At 42.6% G+C, this 18563-nt stretch overlaps 1 protein-coding gene and 1 long non-coding RNA gene across 13 annotated transcripts in view; one reads left to right on the forward strand and one right to left on the reverse strand.

Annotated features, from left to right (window-relative positions):
- BRDT (bromodomain testis associated) overlaps positions 1-18563 on the forward strand; it is a 59405-nt gene that overhangs the window by 18957 nt on the left and 21885 nt on the right. For 6 of the 12 annotated variants that reach the window (XM_083444823.1, XM_083444828.1, XM_083444831.1 and 3 more), the window contains 4 exons: positions 7226-7472; positions 11408-11545; positions 13312-13441; positions 15935-16119. In XM_083444823.1, coding sequence (XP_083300949.1) covers positions 7281-7472; positions 11408-11545; positions 13312-13441; positions 15935-16119 — 645 coding nt within the window. In that variant the 5' untranslated portion in view covers positions 7226-7280. Of the gene's footprint in view, positions 1-5115; positions 5266-7225; positions 7473-11407; positions 11546-13311; positions 13442-15934; positions 16120-18563 lie in introns of those variants that run through there. The other 6 variants (XM_083444827.1, XM_083444829.1, XM_083444825.1 and 3 more) reach the window with 4 other exon arrangements.
- On the reverse strand, positions 851-3529 carry LOC310679634. Its single transcript, XR_014512425.1, has 2 exons — positions 1908-3529; positions 851-1340 (listed from the first exon to the last, which is right to left on the reverse strand). It is a non-coding gene; the product is annotated as an uncharacterized lncRNA (long non-coding RNA).

Below are 18563 nucleotides of genomic sequence, written 5' to 3' on the forward strand. Positions count from 1 at the left end.
TGTGTACCTTTACAGCACATTCAAAGCACATTTTTTCCTCTCAAAATAATCCAGACACTGTAGTTTGTTAAGGACTGCTGGGTGTTGCAACTCTGCAAAGGGTAAACTACAGTGCTCAGAGTTCTTTCAGGAAAATAATACACTTTAAATGTGCTTTAAACGTATAATGTGCATGCAGCCTGCATATCACCTTTCTGTAAACATTACAATAAACCTTTAAAATATATATATATAAATACATCAAACAACAGATTATCCATGACATCTCCCCATTGAAGACAGCTAAAGGAGAAACAGTAAGTGCATTTAGGACTGCAGTCTAAGTAGCCAGCTCCTGTGTTTCATGCCTTTGCCCCAAACTGACACTAAAACGGAACTTTTATTTCTGATGCCGTTTCATTAATACATAAAAACAGCAGAGGGCCCCATAACCATCTAACTGCAACTGCATTGTTAGATCAGTTCTGGGACAGATCATTACAGATTTAGGCAACCTCCTTCCCAAAGAAACCTTACATGCACAACTACAGGGTTTCCAAGCCAATTTGCCCAACCCTTTCTTACAAAGAAGGGGCTTTTAACGAACTCACCAATCTGAGTACATGCATGCACGTAAGAATGAATTAATGCCATCAGGTGTAGCACCCTTGGCAAATGCTATGACTCTGCTAATTAGAGCCACCTGGACTTTTCTAGGCAGCAAATTAACTCTGTTTCAAAGGTAAGGTTACAAGTTTTGCTTTATATTTTAAAAAGGACTTTTTAGGGAAATGCCAGTAGAGAGAACTACCTGTTGCATTAAACCAGTTGTCTTTAACATTGCTGTGGAACACAATGACAAATTCCAATAAAGGGTGGGCGGGTGCTTTTTTTGAAAATATAAATAAAAGAGCATTATTTAGCAATTGTTATGGCGGGAGTCCCATCACAGTGCACAAGCATAGGTCTGTCAGGCCTTTCTTCCTCTCCTCCATGACATTATTCCATCCTCCATTTCCTTTATTATTATAAATTTTTATTGGAAATTTTATTTACAACATAACATAACCCCCCACCCCCCAATACAGATATCCACCCTCATTAAATGTGAACGTAACATACAATATGCATAACATGCAACAATACAAACAACCAGATAAAATACATTTTCATATTTAACACTGGTCAGAGATGCACAGTTCACAGCTTCTCTTGGGCAAAGTCAGTGCAGGATTTGTCCCCGAATAGTTGGATCTCATTTGGCTCCCATAACATCAATATAAACGCTCTGCACAACTTACTTTTGTAAGTAAACGCCACCTAACTCAACGGATGGCTGAATAAACTTGCATCTAAGAAGGCTGCAATAAAAGTTAGATAATCATCCACACAAGTTTAGATAATCATCCCTGTAACACTATTACAGGAATAGGAATCAATGCTTACGTTGATTTAATGTAAATCGGGGGAAGTAGAGTTTGGATTTGATATCCCACCTTTCACTCCCTTTCAGGAGTCTCAAAGCGGCTAACATTCTCCTTTCCCTTCCTCCCCCACAACAAACACTCTGTGAGGTGAGTGGGGCTGAGAGACTTCAAAGAAGTATGACTGGCCCAAGGTCACCCAGCAGCTGCATGTGGAGGAGCGGAGACGCGAACCCGGTTCCCCAGATTACGAGACTACCGCTCTTAACCACTACACCACACTGGCTCTCTCTCTCACACTGGCTTGTAATGTTTGGGCAAGCTATAATCTCCACATCTCCCTTTATTTCCCATAAGCACTACTCTCTGATTTGCTTGCTTAATGAAAGAAATTAAGACACACAACCACTCCATATGTAGCTAAACTGAAATACAACTAACATGCTATTCAATTATTCTGGGTGGGTTTTTTCTTTTCTAAAACAAACTAATATGGGAAAATACCTAGGCAGGTGTTGCCATTGTGAAATTACAAACTGCAGATGTGGCTGCAGTGAAAAGGCAAAGGGAAAAGTTCTGATTTGCTGTCCTTCAGAGGTCTGCTTCTTCCTTACAGGTAAGTTGCTGGGCTGGTTCAAGTTATAGCTCTGATTTCCAACTACTTTTATTTTTTATCTCTCTTTATTCCCTGCTGGATCAGAAAATGTGCATGATGACTTGTGGCTTGGCTGCCACTGCTAGGAATGGCATAATGAAAAGAAAAATATTTCCTAATTATGAGATGGTTCCATAAATAATCACATCCACAGTTAGTTTTGCTTGCAAAAGACAAAAGAAGGAACTGATGAAAATATATGTCTTTGCAAACAAAAACAAGCTGTATTGAACTTGGTAGGATATACACATTTACAGTTACCATATGTCCTCTTTTTCCAGGATGCGTCCTCTTCTTTATGGATATGTAAAATGATGGCCACCGGTTCTCCACCATGATTTAGATGTTCAGCTCTGTGCCTTTGGGCAAAGGGTTGGGTGAAATGTCCTCCCCTCTTCCAGCAGCGCCCCAAAATATTTTGTTCTAATCAAAATATTGTCCCTTTCTGGTTTTGGGCTGTTGATATTTACAAACAGGCGCAGCTGCATGGTCTGTATTTGCTACAGACAAGTGAGAAACCCAGAGTCTAAACTCTGGCTCCTGGAAGCTAGTGCCAGATCTTCAATGCACCCTAGAGGCAAAGGGTTTAAGTCAATTTACTCACCTTACTTTGGGGGGCCTGTACATCTTATCAGAAGCACAGGCTAGCTCCCACTGTCCCAGAGATGTCTATGACCCTGCTTCTTATGGTGGTTGGTCCCTCTCTGCTTCTGAATTAGAAGCCACACCCTGTTGGCTCCTCCTGCTTGTGCATAGGAAATATCAGCAGGAATTGTGGGACTTGTAGTTGTTGAGAGACTGTGTTGCATGTTAAGTTCTGGGTGAACATATCAGACGACACAGCGATTCTTCAAACAGCTCTTGTTTATTCACAGGCCAGAACTGAACTGAACTGAAGTGTTCAGCCAGCTTGCTTATATAGAGCTCCACTAGAACGCAACAGTAACCATTTTCTGTAACTATCCAATCACTGAATGTCACTTTCAATCCCTTATTTGCATATGTGGACCTGAGTGAAAACTATCTACAGTATCCCCCTGCTGGCCCAGGGTGAGAACTTCAGTACATAACATTGCATAAGGAGGCACATTTCTCTTGGTTGACTTTTCCTCTACAAGTGAACCTGAGAAGGGGTACAGCTGGCAGCTTGCTGTTGAGAACTTTGGCTTGGTGTCTTCTTACTCAGCTTCTGCTCAACAATAGGAAATCTTGAAATACCTGGCCACATCATATAGATGGAGGAAAAGCATGACCAAATTGCTTGTCTTACAATTTTGTTTTTCACTTCATCAACAAGATTCCAGTGCAGTTTAATGCATGAGAGGTTGGGTTTTCTAGGTAAGCAACTTCAAGGTTTGTTGCCCACGTTTTTGCGTGTGATGCATGCAGTGTTCTGACAACTAATTGTAACAACAACCTCCAAAATCTAGTTAAGTTCTGCTGTTGAATGACATGAAACCTTGAATTTTATTCCGAGTGTTATGTACTGAAGTCCTCACCCTGGGCCAGCAGGGGGATACTGTAGATAGTTATGCAAATGAAGGATCGAAAAGTGACATTCAGTGATTGGATAGTTTTAGAAAATGGCAACAGTTACAATTGTTCTGGAGCTCTATATAAGCAGGCTGACTGAGCCCCTCAGTTAGTTCTGTTCTGACATCTGAATAAAGAAGAGCTGTTTGAAGAATCACTGTGTCGTCTGCTATGTTCGCCCACAACCTAGCACCGAGGACTAGCGAGACTTCTTAAAAGTCAGGAATGTTGGTTAAGCCAGCTAGGACATTGGGAGCATACTGCGCCAAAATACTAAGAGAAAGGAGTAGTAGCTTTGTAACATGCAACTCTTTGGATAAGCACAACTGACCCAATGCTCTACATCAGACTGGAAATGATTCACAATATTGTCCCAAAAACACTTTGGGATGTGACAGCAACTGTTTTGAAGGTGGTTGTTGTACAACAAAGACGTTCTCCCCCAACCAAATCGTATGCAGGCACCTGCCCATCTATATATGAATTAAGTCTGTTGTATGACTCCTTATTGCAATAGCTGTGTTGAACCTTGATTCCCCTAGTGTGCTAGTACCTTAATTAACAGTTGCTTTGAATAAAATTCTATTACGTTTCTTAGAACCTCTTAATCCTCGCTTAATTACAAGCTCAATTTTTCCTCCCAGTACTTTGTTTCTCTGCTGTACCTCCTGAGTGATTGGCTTATGGCAGGCTCTGAATCCATATCCAGATGGCTTGACAAATTGGCTGACAAAAACTCAGTTGTGTACAGAGTTGAAGTTGCAATTAATTTGGGCTTTCTACAATCCATATCTATCTATCTATTTACAGTATATCAGGAATGGGGCACCGATAGCTGGGGTCAAGAAGAGGTGGAAGTCCAAAATCCTCTGCAGAGGTACAGATCCTGATTTGAATATCTGATGTTGTTGTTGCTGTTGTTGTTGTTTAGTCGTTCAGTCGTGTCCAACTCTTCGTGACCCCATGGACCAGAGCACGCCAGGCACTCCTATCTTCCATTGCCTCCCACAGTTTGGTCAAACTCGTGCTGGTAGCTTCGAGAACACTGTCTAACCATCTCGTCCTCTGTCGTCTCCTTCTCCTTGTGCCCTCCATCTTTCCCAACATCAGGGTCTTTCCCAGGGAGTCTTCACTTCTCATGAGGTGGCCAAAGTATTGGAGTCTCAGCTTCAGGATCTGTCCTTCCAGTGAGCACTCAGGGCTGATTTCCTTAAGAATGGATAGGTTTGATCTTCTTGCAGTCCATGGGACTCTCAAGAGTCTCCTCCAGCACCATAATTCAAAAGCATCAATTCTTCGGCGATCAGCCTTCTTTATGGTCCAGCTCTTACTTCCATACATCACTACTGGTTTGAATATCTATACCCTCTTTTTATGTGACCTCTTTTGCTCATCTTCAAGAAGTATCTCCAGCTACTCGGTTTCTGTGGCAGTATCTTGCCCTAGCTTCTCAAAGAAACTACATGCATGGCAGTTCTGAAGCAGACTTGACAAGTTCATCCAGGATTAAAGATTCTATGGCAGTTAGGAAGACAGTTGAGAGTCCTGGACAAATAGCAAGGAATCTGCATGATTCAGGGTGTGGATGTAAGAAATGGCCTCTTCTGACTCTTAGAAAATAACCTGGCTTTTTAAATAACCCCTTTCCTAGAATGACAAGCCAAGGGACACCAGGTATGGCATGAAAGCAATAGCTGTCCCCCACAGTTTTGTCATCCATCATCTTGCATTCAAACTCATGCAACTTCTGGATACAGGCTGATGATATCCCTTCGTATATTTGTGGATCCATGCAGATATTGTTGGTTTATGCTGTGGGGGGCAGGTGGGGGGTGACAGTTCCTCACTTTATGCAAGAGTTCCTATTTCCTTGGCATCTTCTGAGTGATGAGCCATAAATTTATGTGCCCTTACTTTTTCCCCCCTCCTGAATTTGGGTGGCGTTGTATCTTGAACATGAGAGTGACCTGCCAACGCGTCCATGTCTTGAGTTTGGTTGTAACAAATAAAATAATTCTGATTCTATGTTGTCCTCATTCAGAATGGCTTTTCTGTGATGCAGCTTTGCTAAGCTCTTGAGAAGGATGTAGGCATCAGCAGTCAAACTTTGGCTGTTAGTGGTTCACTGTCCTAGAGACACTTTTTTTATATATACCAACAATTTTAAAAAATGGGGATATGAATGGGATAAACTCATGGATGTGTCTGTCAGAATCCTGGGACAGATAGATACAAATACAGTGGTACCTCGGGTTAAGTACTTAATTCGTTCTGGAGGTCCGTTCTTAACCTGAAACTGTTCTTAACCTGAAGCACCACTTTAGCTAATGGGGCCTCCCACTGCTGCTGCGCCGCCGCCACGCGATTTCTGTTCTCATCCTGAAGCAAAGTTCTTAACCCAAGGTACTATTTCTGGGTTAGCAGAGTCTGTAACCTGAAGCGTATGTAACCTGAAGCATCTGTAACCCGAGGTACCACTGTATTACACTTTGGCAAGTCCTACCAGAGAGGCATCCTGACTAACTGATAATAAGGCTAATTTCCTAGTGTTTGAATTGCTTTAGATGGGTACCCCAAATCCCATACCCCTTCCTGCTTCATGTGCAGCTACCAACGGGCAGTGAATTCTGCCTTCTCCCATTGGCCAGGGGACCAAAGAACTGCTGGAAGGAGCTCTCTGCTCCACAAGCATCATGACAATGGGTAGATCAACCTGGTCCCATCCATCAGTGAAGAAGAGGCTGCAGATATCTTGTTTGTGTCCCCCCTGGTAGAAAACATGCTTGTAAGAAACTTGAAACTAAGAGCTAGTGCTTGACTATGCTTTTTTCCTCCCCGCCACCATCCCCTCCTTTTCCTCTTCTTCTTCTATAGTGTATTTTAGACAGTAAGCCTGAGGGCATCTTATTATTGATCATTGTAAACTGCTCTGTGAGCCTTTTGGCTGAAAAGTGAGGTTTTTAAAAATGTAGTACAAAGAGCTACACATGCAGTAGGTTTTTCCCTCCTCCCCCAACATCCCCCAAGTTGACCATAAGAGGGATTGCTGCTCCAGGTAACTCTCACCCTAGTTTTGCCATCCGTAAATGGGTTTTGCTATTGATTCATGCACGAAACGTGTGTGTTTTGTATCGCAGCGAATGATGCCTTTTTAAGGCTTTCCACCTTCTTGAAAACATTGTTTATCTATAATAATAATAATAAAATTTTATTTATGCCCCGCCCTTCCCGGTTCAGAAAACCGGGCTCAGGGCGGCTAACAACAAATTTAAAACACTTAATTAATGCAACAAAAAACAGCATAAAATACAGTATAAAACGTGAATAACAATAAATTCAGAATTCAAAAATCAATTTAGGGGGGAAATCCATCCAATAAACATGAGATGATCACCAGGGCTAGCTGGCTAAATTTGTCCGATTTGGGCCAGCGAGGAGATCAGGGGAGAATTAGCTGTGGGATCCCAGAGCAGGTAATCTTCATAAAAAGGAGAGGGAAGGGAAATAAAAGATCAGGCTAAGTTCAAATTGAAAGCCAGGCGGAATAGCTCTGTCTCACAGGCCCTGCGGAAGGAAGTAAAGTAAAGACAAAACAATGAATCAATTCACATGCCGTGGATCGCTTTTCTTGCAGATTCTCTGACAGAGAGGTTGACCTACAAGGCAACAGATACGCGCTAGAGATCAACATGACTGCCCCGGGTCAGCAGCATACGACAATTGTCAACCCTCCCCCTCCAGAATACATCAATGCCCAAGGAACTGGCCGCTTGACCAATCAGCTTCAGTATTTGCAGAGGGTGCTCATGAGAGCGATGTGGAGACATAACTTCTCCTGGCCGTTTCACCAGCCGGTAGACGCTGCAGGCCTAAACCTCCCGGTAAGAGTTTACTATGCTTAAACAGAAATATGAATAGTTAAGGAAGATGCAGGGATACACGTGTCTGAATTTGTAGCTCATCTTTCAGTGAGAAACTCTGGTGATGCAAGCACATCAGCCTTAAAGGTAAAGGGACCCCTGACCATTAGGTCCAGTTGTGACCGACTCTGGGGTTGCGGCGCTCATCTCAATTTATTGGCCGAGGGAGCCGGCATACAGCTTCCGAGTCATGTGACCAGCATGACTAAGCCGCTTCTGGCGAACCAGAGCAGAGCACGGAAACGTCGTTTACCTTCCCGCCAGAGCGGTACCTATTTATCTACTTGCACTTTGATGTGCTTTCGAGCTGCTAGATGGGCAGGAGCAGGGACCAAACAACGGGAGCTCACTCCGTCGCGGGGATTCGAACCGCCGACCTTCTGATCGGCAAGTCCTAGGCTCTGTGGCAAATTCTTGAACTTCCTCTTTCTCGCTGTTATCACATATGGCAAACTGAAGTAGGTGTTCCTGCATAATAGAGCAGTCTTATCCCTGACCAGGCGGCAAAATGGTATAGCCACTGTTGCTCACATAATCCAGGGGAAAGGTAGGGATAGGCATAGCCCTGCTCAGTACTGCACCAGTCTCGATTGTGTGGGAATGTTGTGAACAGTAGGAGAGGATATATTGATTAAATATTATCCTTCTTAACTTACGCTAGTGAGCTGGTAGCAGAGCATATTCCCTTGCACATTGCTGGAAGCAAGTTGGTCGATTTGTTTGAATCTCCTGAGTTAAGCAATCCAGTCTGGCTTGTCCAGATTGGATTTGTTCCTGGTAAATTCCCCTTTTATCCCTCTTAAAAGGAATAAAGCAAAACAGTCTTCTCTTAAAAGTAATAAGGAGTTTATTCTCATTCAGTTCACAGTAGGTTCCCTGAAGGGCAGGCTTTAGCTTGTAGTTACAGAAGAGCGTGTGGGTTAATCTCATATGGGGACTGAGCCCATGTGCTGCTGGCTGAGAGCCAGCAGACAGCAAAAGGCATCAAGATGGGTCCAGAGAAAAATGGAGGAAAGGGAAGGTGGCTGCATGACCAGCCCCTTTATAGGATCTGCCAGGGTCGCACCTGACCACACGCAGGGGGAGGATGCTCCAGACCAGGTGTGACAGGAAGTCGTCCTGGCTGGATCAACATTCCCCTGTGTGTCTACTCTCGGCAAACAGGAAATGTTGTATTTGACTGCTTCGGTAATGTTACACCCCACAGATTGGACCCAATGCCATCTGCAGGGTTGGTCTGAAATCTAGTGGATTCTGGACTGGCTCCCATGAAGTCCCATTTTTGGGGCTTCCTGTGGACCATTGCCCAGTGGGAATCCCTCCAGAGCTCAGCATCAGATGAATGATCACTCCATGGATGGAACATGGTGGAAAGGTTTTGGGCTGGGTGAAAGGAGTTATTTCTGTATCCATCTCACTTGGCATGGTGGATTGGGTTTTTGAATTGCTACTCAAGTGATTTAAGAGGAGGGTGTTTCTTCACGAACATGAGCACACTCCTTGTTAATATAGTTAATATAGTTTTTAAAAGTATCAGTAAAAACGAGAGCAACCATAGATGGTGAGATGCTCTTAGGAATGCAGCTGTTGTGTATTTCTAAATACAAACACACTGCGGTATATAATGCAACTTTTAATGCACAATAATAGAATCTTAATGCCGCAAGGCACCAAATATTAAAACATATCGCTATCAATTATAAATAATTACATCTGATAAAGTATAAGATACTACTGTCAATAAGATTGAAGCAAATTGGCTAGAAATTGTCATGATAAAAGAAAATCACATACATTGTATATGTAGGAAATGGTCTGCAGCAATGTGTGAAACACCCTAGTTCAATGTGGAGAAGCAACGAAATAATTACAGCTATGTGGTATTTATTCTATTTGATGGCAATTATTTTTTCAGCAGTTGCTATATAAAATAAAAAAATGAAATCTCTAAGAACTTCTTCATGATGAAGAGTAAGGCTTCTCCCTTAAACACAAATCCATAATTCATACTTGTAAAATAATTAACGTGACTATATTATATATGGCCTTGCCCTCTTAAGTTCCCCTATATTATAGTTAGTGCTATCAATCAATTAATCAAAACATTCACAAATTTCGCTCTTCAACCTTCTTGGCCCCCTATCCAATCAATCAAATTAAAATACATTGTCTCTGAACAAAACCTCTGTATTTTAGATACTGAAGGACGTGTAACATAAATTGAACTGGCAAAAATTCACTCATCGTAGGAAGAAAAGCCCATAATAGCTGCATTTCATTTCCTATTACAGTAACTCATCGGAACTGAAAGAAAGGAAAAGATAACTGTTAACTTTCAGCAATACCAATTACAAATTTGCTGACCAATTAAAATAGGTCCCTTTTGATTAATCTTAAGTCATCTTCCAGTTTACTGAAAGACTATGTAATCATAACTGATTTTGGTGCTTATCAGTATTCAGCCTTTTCTTTTTTCCTGACTATTTATTGGCTGAACTATAGCATGCCTACTTCGTCTGTGGGCCTTTCTCTTCAAAAATCATTGCAGGGCTTGGATATTGTCAGTGAAGGCTAAACCCCTCAGACACGTTTCTGTTTTTCTTGACAAACTCAAATGGTCAGTTTGTCCAAAAGTGCTTTCAAAGTGACTGTCACCTTACATTTCTGGTGTTGGATTTCCAAAGAGGCTGTCACTTGAGGTTAATATTAGAGGAACTAGCCCTGGGCCTCTTCTGCCTCTTTCTTTCTAAGGGAGACACTTAAAACGTATTTCATATACATGTAAGAGCATTGTACCATCAACCTTGGCTTGTCATCTATGAACAACTTTTTGGAGAATGCTACAAACAAAATTGTTCCTTATCTGTACCTCTCTACCTGTGGCTGTGTGTCAGTTTCTTCCACTAACTGCTTGTCTGGATTAAAATATACTTATATTTGTTGTGTCTGGGGGGGTATATAAACTAAAATTCAGGGTGCCCCTAGAAACACCCCTAAACTGGGTATGCAGCTACAGTGCATCTGGGTTTTACTTGGCCTTAAGCATCGCGCTGTGGGTTAAACCACAGAGCCTAGGACTTGTCGATCAGAAGGTCAGCGGTTCGAATCCCCGCGACGGGGTGAGCTCCCGTTGCTCGGTCCCTGCTCCTGCCAACCTAGCAGTTCAAAAGCACATCAAAGTGCAAGTAGATAAATAGGTACTGCTCCGGCGGGAAGGTAAACGGTGTTTCCGTGTGCTGCTCTGGTTCGCCAGAAGTGGCTTAGTCATGCTGGCCACATGACCCGGAAGCTGTACGCCGGCTCCCTCGGCCAATAAAGCGAGATGAGCGCCGCAACCCCAGAGTCGTCCGTGACTGGACCTAACACTCAGGGGTCCCCTTTACCTTTACCTTTTAAGCATCAATGAGGTGCTGGAGAAGATGTTAAGATCTAGGAACAGTTCTATAGGAATAGTGGGAATAATTCACGAGTTAAATTGTTTTGGAAAGCTGTGTTTTGTTCCTAATTATAGAAGGCACAATAACACCACCCCCGCAATTCATTAGCTGTCCGAAACCTTTCTCCAGAGGAAAAATGTGTTTTCCCTACATCACCACCTGCTTGCTTTAAGAATTGCTGAGATGGTATGTAAAATACTTGACTTTAGCCATATAAATGCCGTTTTCCCTCTTACACCCAATCCACTGCCATAAATTAAGCAGATTTCAGTAAGGCTTTGGACAGTAGTTTACATTGAAGGTTATATTTGCTCTGAACACCTTTTTTCAATATGGAAAAGTTTTCCCCTCCAAGACACAAGACAGGAGTCTATGGTTACGGCAACTAACTGCACTTCTAAGTCATGGTACTTTAACATTTCTTTCTCTCTCTCTCTTTGAAAAAAAAACTTCAAACAGGATTATTATAGCATTATCAAAAATCCAATGGACTTGACTACAATTCAGAAACGTCTGGAACACACATGCTACACTTGTGCTGCAGAATGCATTGAAGATTTTAAAACTATGTTTGCAAATTGCTATTTGTATAACAAGGTATGTATGATGTACAGCCAAAGGTGGCAGTTCTTTGGATTTCTTTGCAATGGTCTATAAGGGCTACTTGGGATTATTTAATGTCAGCAGAATCATCAGTTGTTTTCATAAATAATTTTTTGCCCGCCCTTCATCCTAAGGTCCCAGGGTTGGTTACGACAATTTAAAATACAGCCTTTTAAAACAACCTATAGTTGCAAAAGTAGGGTGGATTCTTAAAACAGACATTTAATTGTAATGATGGGATACTCCACTTCTGTTTTCTTTTCTTTCTTTTTTTACTCTACTCAAATACCTGAACACCATCAAAAACATGCATAAACATTTGCACACGTCTCCTGCTGCTCCACTTCCTGGCAGTTGATCCACACCCCCTCTCTCAATTATTTGTTGTAAAAGGTTTTGTTTCATCAAATCATAGAATTGTAGAGTTGGAAGGGATCCTGAGGATCATCTACTAATCCGACTGGCTGCAGTGCAGGAATAGGCAGCTGTCCCATACGGGGATCAAACCTGCAACCTGGGCGTCACCAGCACCATGCTCTAACCAGCTGCACTATCCAAGTTGGTGTTGTTGCATTTGTGCACCCATTCACCTGAACCAGGGTTTTCCAAACTTGGGACTCCAGCTGTTTTGGGACTGCAATTCCCATCATTCACTAGCCATTGGTCCTGCTAGCTAGGGATGATGGGAGTTGTAGTCCAAAAACAGCGGGAGACCCAAGTTTGGGAAACCATGACCTGTTCGCTTTGCCTGCTTCTAGAAGCAGCTAAACCAGGCTCCTTCAGTGTCCTGCCTCAACCTGCTTTACATATCCACCTTTCCTATAATCCGCATCAAATTCAGCTGCATATGTGTTTAAAGGTAAAGGGACCCCTGACCATTAGGTCCAGTCGTGACTGACTGGGGTTGCGGCGCTCATCTCGCTTTATTGGCCGAGGGAGCCGGCGTACAGCTTCCGGGTCATGTGGCCAGCATGACTTAGCTACTTCCGGGGAAACGCACGGAAACGGCGTTTACCTTCCTGCCGGAGTAGTACCTATTTATGTACTTGCACTTTGACGTGCTTTCGAACTGCTAGGTTGGCAGGAGCAGGGACCGAGCAACGGGAGCTCACCCCGTCGCAGGGATTCAAACCGCCGACCATCTGATCAGCAAGTCCTAGGCTCTGTGGTTTAACCCACAGCCCCACCCGGGTACAATTTCAGGAACGAGGCACTTTGCAGGGAATGAAAACCCATGTCTATGTAACCTGTACTTCTAGGATACTAAAAAAAATTGTCCAGTATCACCTTAGAGACCAACTAAGTTCGTTCTGGGTACAAGCTTTCGTGTGCATGCACACTACTTCAGATTTCGTGTCCCTGCACACAAAAGCTTATACCCAGAATGAACTTAGTTGGTCTCTAAGTTGCTACTGGACAATTTTATTTATTTTGACTGCGTCAGACCAAGATGGCTACCTTCCTGAATCTAGAATTCTAGGATACAACTGTTTTGTAGGAGCTGGTGTTAGTGGAGTCCTTCAGCTGTTCCTAAGTCAGCTCTTTGCAAAGGGTGGAGACCTCTCGGATGAGCTGCAATGGAAACACAAACCCTGGGATTGCTGCCATAGTGCCCCATTCTCTCTAATGAGCCCTGAGCTCTGTGACTTAAAAAATAAAAACAAACCAGTCCCTGCCCGCTGACTCGCAGCTGAATGTAATGTGAATGTTAGTCTAGCATAACAAGCATCTTGATCTCATGTGTAATGCTTGTCTTGCAGCCGGGTGATGACATTGTTTTCATGGCCCAAGCGTTAGAAAAAGTCTTTCTGCAGAAAGTTGCACAGATGCCCCCCGAGGAGAAAATAGTGGTGGTCAATAAAGGGAGAAGGAAAGGGAAAAGAACAGACGGTAAGAAAAGTAATTGAGCGAAGGTCTGTGACTGGAATGTGGCACCAATGGAAGTGGCCATAAAATATTGCATTCTGGAGAGAAGCTTTTCCAATGGAAAACATCTAAAACAAAGAGTAAACAACTGAGACTTGTTTATGGCTGAGGACAAGATTTAGTAGTCAGATTCGACAGAACTGTTGTAGGATAAAGAGTATGCTGCTTTCAGGGCTGATTAAATATAGGAAAATCGAACGATTGAAGTGGGAAATCTTACATCTAACACATGAGAGATTAAAACAGGAAATATTGTATCTAAGCTATTGTACCATAGCTTAAGTCTCTGAGCTGGTTCTAGTTGACAAACTTTCTTAAGATTTTCTCCCAATACAGTGGTACCTCTGGTTACGTACTTAATTCTTTCCAGAGATCCGTTCTTAACCTGAAACTGTTCTTAACCTGAGGTACCACTTTAGCTAATGGGGCCTCCAGCTGCCACTGCACTGCTGCCGCACGATTTCTGTTCTCATCCTGAAGCAAAGTTCTTAACCTGAGGTACTATTTCTGGGTTAGCAGAGTCTGTAACCTGAAGTGTCTGTAACCTGAAGTGTAACCCGAGGTACCACTGTATCTAAATTAAGTTTAATTCTAGTCTACCACTAAGGAAATAAGGCCAAAAGCAATCAGCGTTTACTGTATGACAAAGGGACCTTACAATATTGATATATTGTAATATATATTCAGTGCTGACAATACAAATGTACCTTTTCAATGGTGCAGTTTGCTAACTGCTTCCTCTAGTACAGTGTTTTCCAAACTGGGGTCTCCCACTGTTTTTAGACTACAACTCCCATCATCCCTAGCTAGCAAGACTGGTGGTCAGGAATGATGGGAATTGTAGTTCAAAACAGCTGGAGACTCAAGTTTGGGAAACACTGATCTAGTAGTACTCATCTGACATGTTTAGTGCCTTCTCAGTCAAATAAGACCATGATGGATGTTTTAGTTGCTCTAACAGTAGAAGGATAATTGGAAAATATGGAAGTATACATATATTGTATTACCATTTGGAACGCTCAAGGGGAAAAAATGCCCAAGAAAATTATTGCCAATGTTAAATAAATTTTCCTGTTTTTTGTTTTTTTTAAATTTAACGGGGCTTATTTACCACTTAATCATCAAAACGGCTAAGCATTTTACATAAAACAATATCATATATTCAAAAACAATGCCCTATATCCATTAGCAATATCAACGATACCAATAAAATTGAATTTTAAAAAGAATTTGACTGTAGTTTTCAAAATACAAGTGAAATCAGCATTTAAGAAAATATACCTAATAAAATAAAATTATGTGGTAAAATAGCTGCCAAAACTATGTGTTTGGTTATAACTGTTTATAGGATGGGTTACTGCAAAAGTTTTGGGTGCACATTGGGTTTATTTTGGGGAGAATCCTGTACAGTAATACTAGACTGTTGCCATTTGGGGGTGGAATTCCATCACACACTGGCAAATTCAGAACGCACAATTCTTGTTGCTTGGGAGATCTTCTGCAACAAATCTGCTTTCCTAAAAAGCAGTAAGTACTTTTACTTACTTTTTGCAGTAAGTAAAGTGAAGGGGAGATACACTGGAAAAGGTGGGATAACTCTTGCTTAGATGCAACCTCATCTCATCTCCCCACAAACAAATCGGAACAAATACTTACCATACTTTTCGCTCTATAGGACGCACTTTTTACCCTCTAAGGGAAAATGTGTGTGCATCCTATGGAGCGAATGCAGGCTCCTTGGCTTCATTCAGCGATAGCAACGCAAAGCCTCCGAAGCACAGAGGGAGCGCTCCCTCCGCGCTCCGGAGGCTTCGCATTGCTTTCGCTGAAGCCTGGAGAGCGAGAGGGGTCAGTGCGCACCAACCCCTCTCGCTCTCCAGGCTTCAGGGATAGCCACCTGAAGCCTCCGGAACACAGTGGGAGGTCCCGCTGCGCTCCAGAGGTTTCGGGTCCCTTTTGCTGAAGCCAGGAGAGCAAGACTCTTCTGGCTTCAGCAGAGAGGGAGAGCTGCGCAGCGCCCCTTCAGCCAAGCGGGAGGAGAAATGGAAGGGACTCAGTTTCTCCTGCGGCTTCGCTGAAGAGGCGCTGAGCAGAGAGGGGGAGAATTCTTTTTCTTGTTCTCCCCCTCTAAAACAAGGTGTGTCCTATGGTTGGGTGCGTCCTATAGAGCAAAAAATATGGTACTTAATTAGCCTACATAATCTAAGCTTTCTGCAAACAAATCATGATACAAACTGTGAGTGCTGCTCCTTATAGAGGCAAAACAGCTCCACCCCTATACACAAGGAAAGTATCGGCATATTCGGGGGGGGGGGGAATCCCAAAATTTGCAAGAGTACCCTAAAAAGGCTTCCAGGCTGTGACAGTAGACGAGTTAGCAAAGAATCTTTAAAAATACCAGTTTTTGGAGTGCTGTTAGGACTCCTTTGCTCACACAGCTTTGCTGAATTTCCTTAGCGCCTGATGCAGGAATCCTGCAACTTAACCAAAGCCAACAGCCAAAACAGGCTAAGAAAGTGAAGCCGCCTCAGATGATGACTCTGGCGCCACAGCAAAATGCCCCAGAACTGTCACCGGTGACTCCGCCATCAAACATAATGCCAGCTACTGAAATGGCAGCGAAAGGGGTAGGTTCTAAAAAGGTGGGTGTTTTCCTGGCCATCTAGTGGTATGGCTTTTGGTACAGAGCGCAATATGGGTACCAAAATGAAAAGAGGGAAGCTGGAGATGTTTAAAAGAATGGAATCTGACCCCATAAGAAGATGCTTAACACAACAACAGAGATGCTGGCCAGTGGTAAAAAGATGGTAAAGGGACCCTTGACCGTTAGGTCCAGTCGTGGACGACTCTGGGGTTGCGGTGCTCATCTCGCTTTATTGGCCGTGGGAGCCGGTGTACAGCTTCCAGGTCATGTGGCCAGCATGACTAAGCCGCTTCTGGCGAACCAGAGCAGCGCACGGAAACGCCGTTTACCTTCCCGCCGGAGCGGTACCTATTTATCTACTTGCACTTTGACATGCTTTCGAACTGCTAGGTTGGCAGGAACAGGGACCGAGCGACGGGAGCTCACCCCGTGGCGGGGATTCGAACTGCCGACCTTCTGATCTGCAAGACCTAGACTCTGTGGTTTAACCCACAGCGCCACCCGTGTCCCAGTGGTAATTACCGCTAAATATGAACTAAGGCCTCTGAAATAATTCTAGATTTAAATGACTGGAAACAATGGATTTAAAACTAAATTTTATTTTATTTTTTACAATAAGTTTTGTTAGTTTTCAGTTACAATAATCCAGTGGTAGCTTCATCATAACAATGCCAAATTATAATGCAATTACTAATCCCAATCATTCAGATGCCAAATTATATAATTTAGGTGGCCTAAATTGTTTCTGCATTCCAAAATCTTACTCATCTCAATTACAGTCCATTCAAAATAACAACCCCTTATACAAAAACTGCAGTATTAACAATATCCATTCATCTTGACACATTAAATTATTTAGTTTATAAGTGTAGCATTCAAACGATATCCTTATTCCTCCTGTGTGTGACAATTATTCTATCCGTGGTGTTCTTCCTTGTCCTTGTGAAAGGTTATATCTTATTTTTTCCTAGCCGTTGCTGCTCTCCAACATGTCTTGGGCGGAGCTAATATCCCATTGTTGTTTCAGAAGTTCTCCATTACTCCTTCCCTGTGGTTCATTGTTTTACCACTTCAACGAAACTAAATTTTATGAAGGTGGTGTGGTTCTTGCTGCTACACAACCTATTATTGCCCGGTGCTAATTCGGTATTGTTTCAGAATCTTTTTTCATTCATCCAAGTGGCCGGACTCTGGCTTTGCTCACATTATTTCACGATGGCATAACATAATTAGGATCTAAACTATAATTCTGCGGCCAATGGATTTTTCTCTGTGGCGCCTAAGAGGGCTCCTGTTGCATCACGGATGGTGGGTCTTGACAAATAACGAAAAATTTAGCAAACCCAGAAGGCAGTCCACAACAACAGCCTAACAACAGTGCAATGCTTGTTGCTGCACAATGGGGGTGTGTGTATGAGATGACATACTGTAGGGCACAGATTAACTCATTTGCGAGGGCCAAACACAAAGTGCTTTAAGCTTCCAAAATTATTTTATTGATGTAGAAGGAGCTACAGGGCCTGTTAAACAAGGAGGGTGCTGTCCAATCTCAGGTGAGAAGGAGTTCCACAGGCCTGGGCCCACTGAAATTGAACAGTGTTGGTTCAAGGCAAAAAATAAGTATAAAAAGGAGAATTCCAGAATGCCTAGTTTGGGACAAGTACTCCTTGATGAGAGAACCCCAGCAGAAATTTTAAATCACAACAAAAATATATAGCCAAAAATGTTTTCTGTGAACCGCCCTGAGACCTCCAGGTATAGGGCGGTATATAAACTCTAATAATAATAATAATAATAATAATAATAATAATAATAATAGCAGCAAAGAAAAGCATGGAAATATAGTTTGTTAGGCCTTTAAAACAAGCCTTTCCAAGTGAGTTCCTCTTCTCCAGCATAGGAAAAGACGACATGTTTAGTAAGTTAAAAACTGTTTAGTTACAAACACTTCAAAGGTCAGGTTTATGTGCTTTTCCATATCGGTCAAAAAGGTTGCACAGGCAGTAAAACTTAGTTTAGTTCCAAAGTGGTGAAAGTTCCTAAATTATTGGTATAGGAACTCGAGAGTGGCTTGTGAGAGACATGTGGTCTGAGTTTGGAGCAATTAGCTCAGACCACACATGTTGAACTTCTCAGGTAGACTGGTCAATAGGCTTGATTGCCCATTTCCTCTCAATGTAAGGGAAGTGGACATAGCTAAGCCTGGCAGGACAGCTTACTCTATGGTATTAACCCCTTCATGTACTAATTAGTCTGAAGCATGTTGGTTTATATGAAGGTGGCTATCCCACAGAATGCACAGCTCCTAGTATGAGCCCTGCATCTGAGCCATAGGGGACCACAGACTCCCCCCAATATCTCAGTGATAATTTTGGTGGTGATGAGTACACTAACCAAGGTGGGGTGAGAACCACCTCACCTGGATACAATGCAACAACTAAA

Source organism: Podarcis tiliguerta (genome assembly GCF_965153285.1).
Source record: "Podarcis tiliguerta genome assembly, chromosome: 6".
Classification (NCBI taxonomy): Eukaryota; Metazoa; Chordata; class Lepidosauria; order Squamata; family Lacertidae; genus Podarcis; species Podarcis tiliguerta.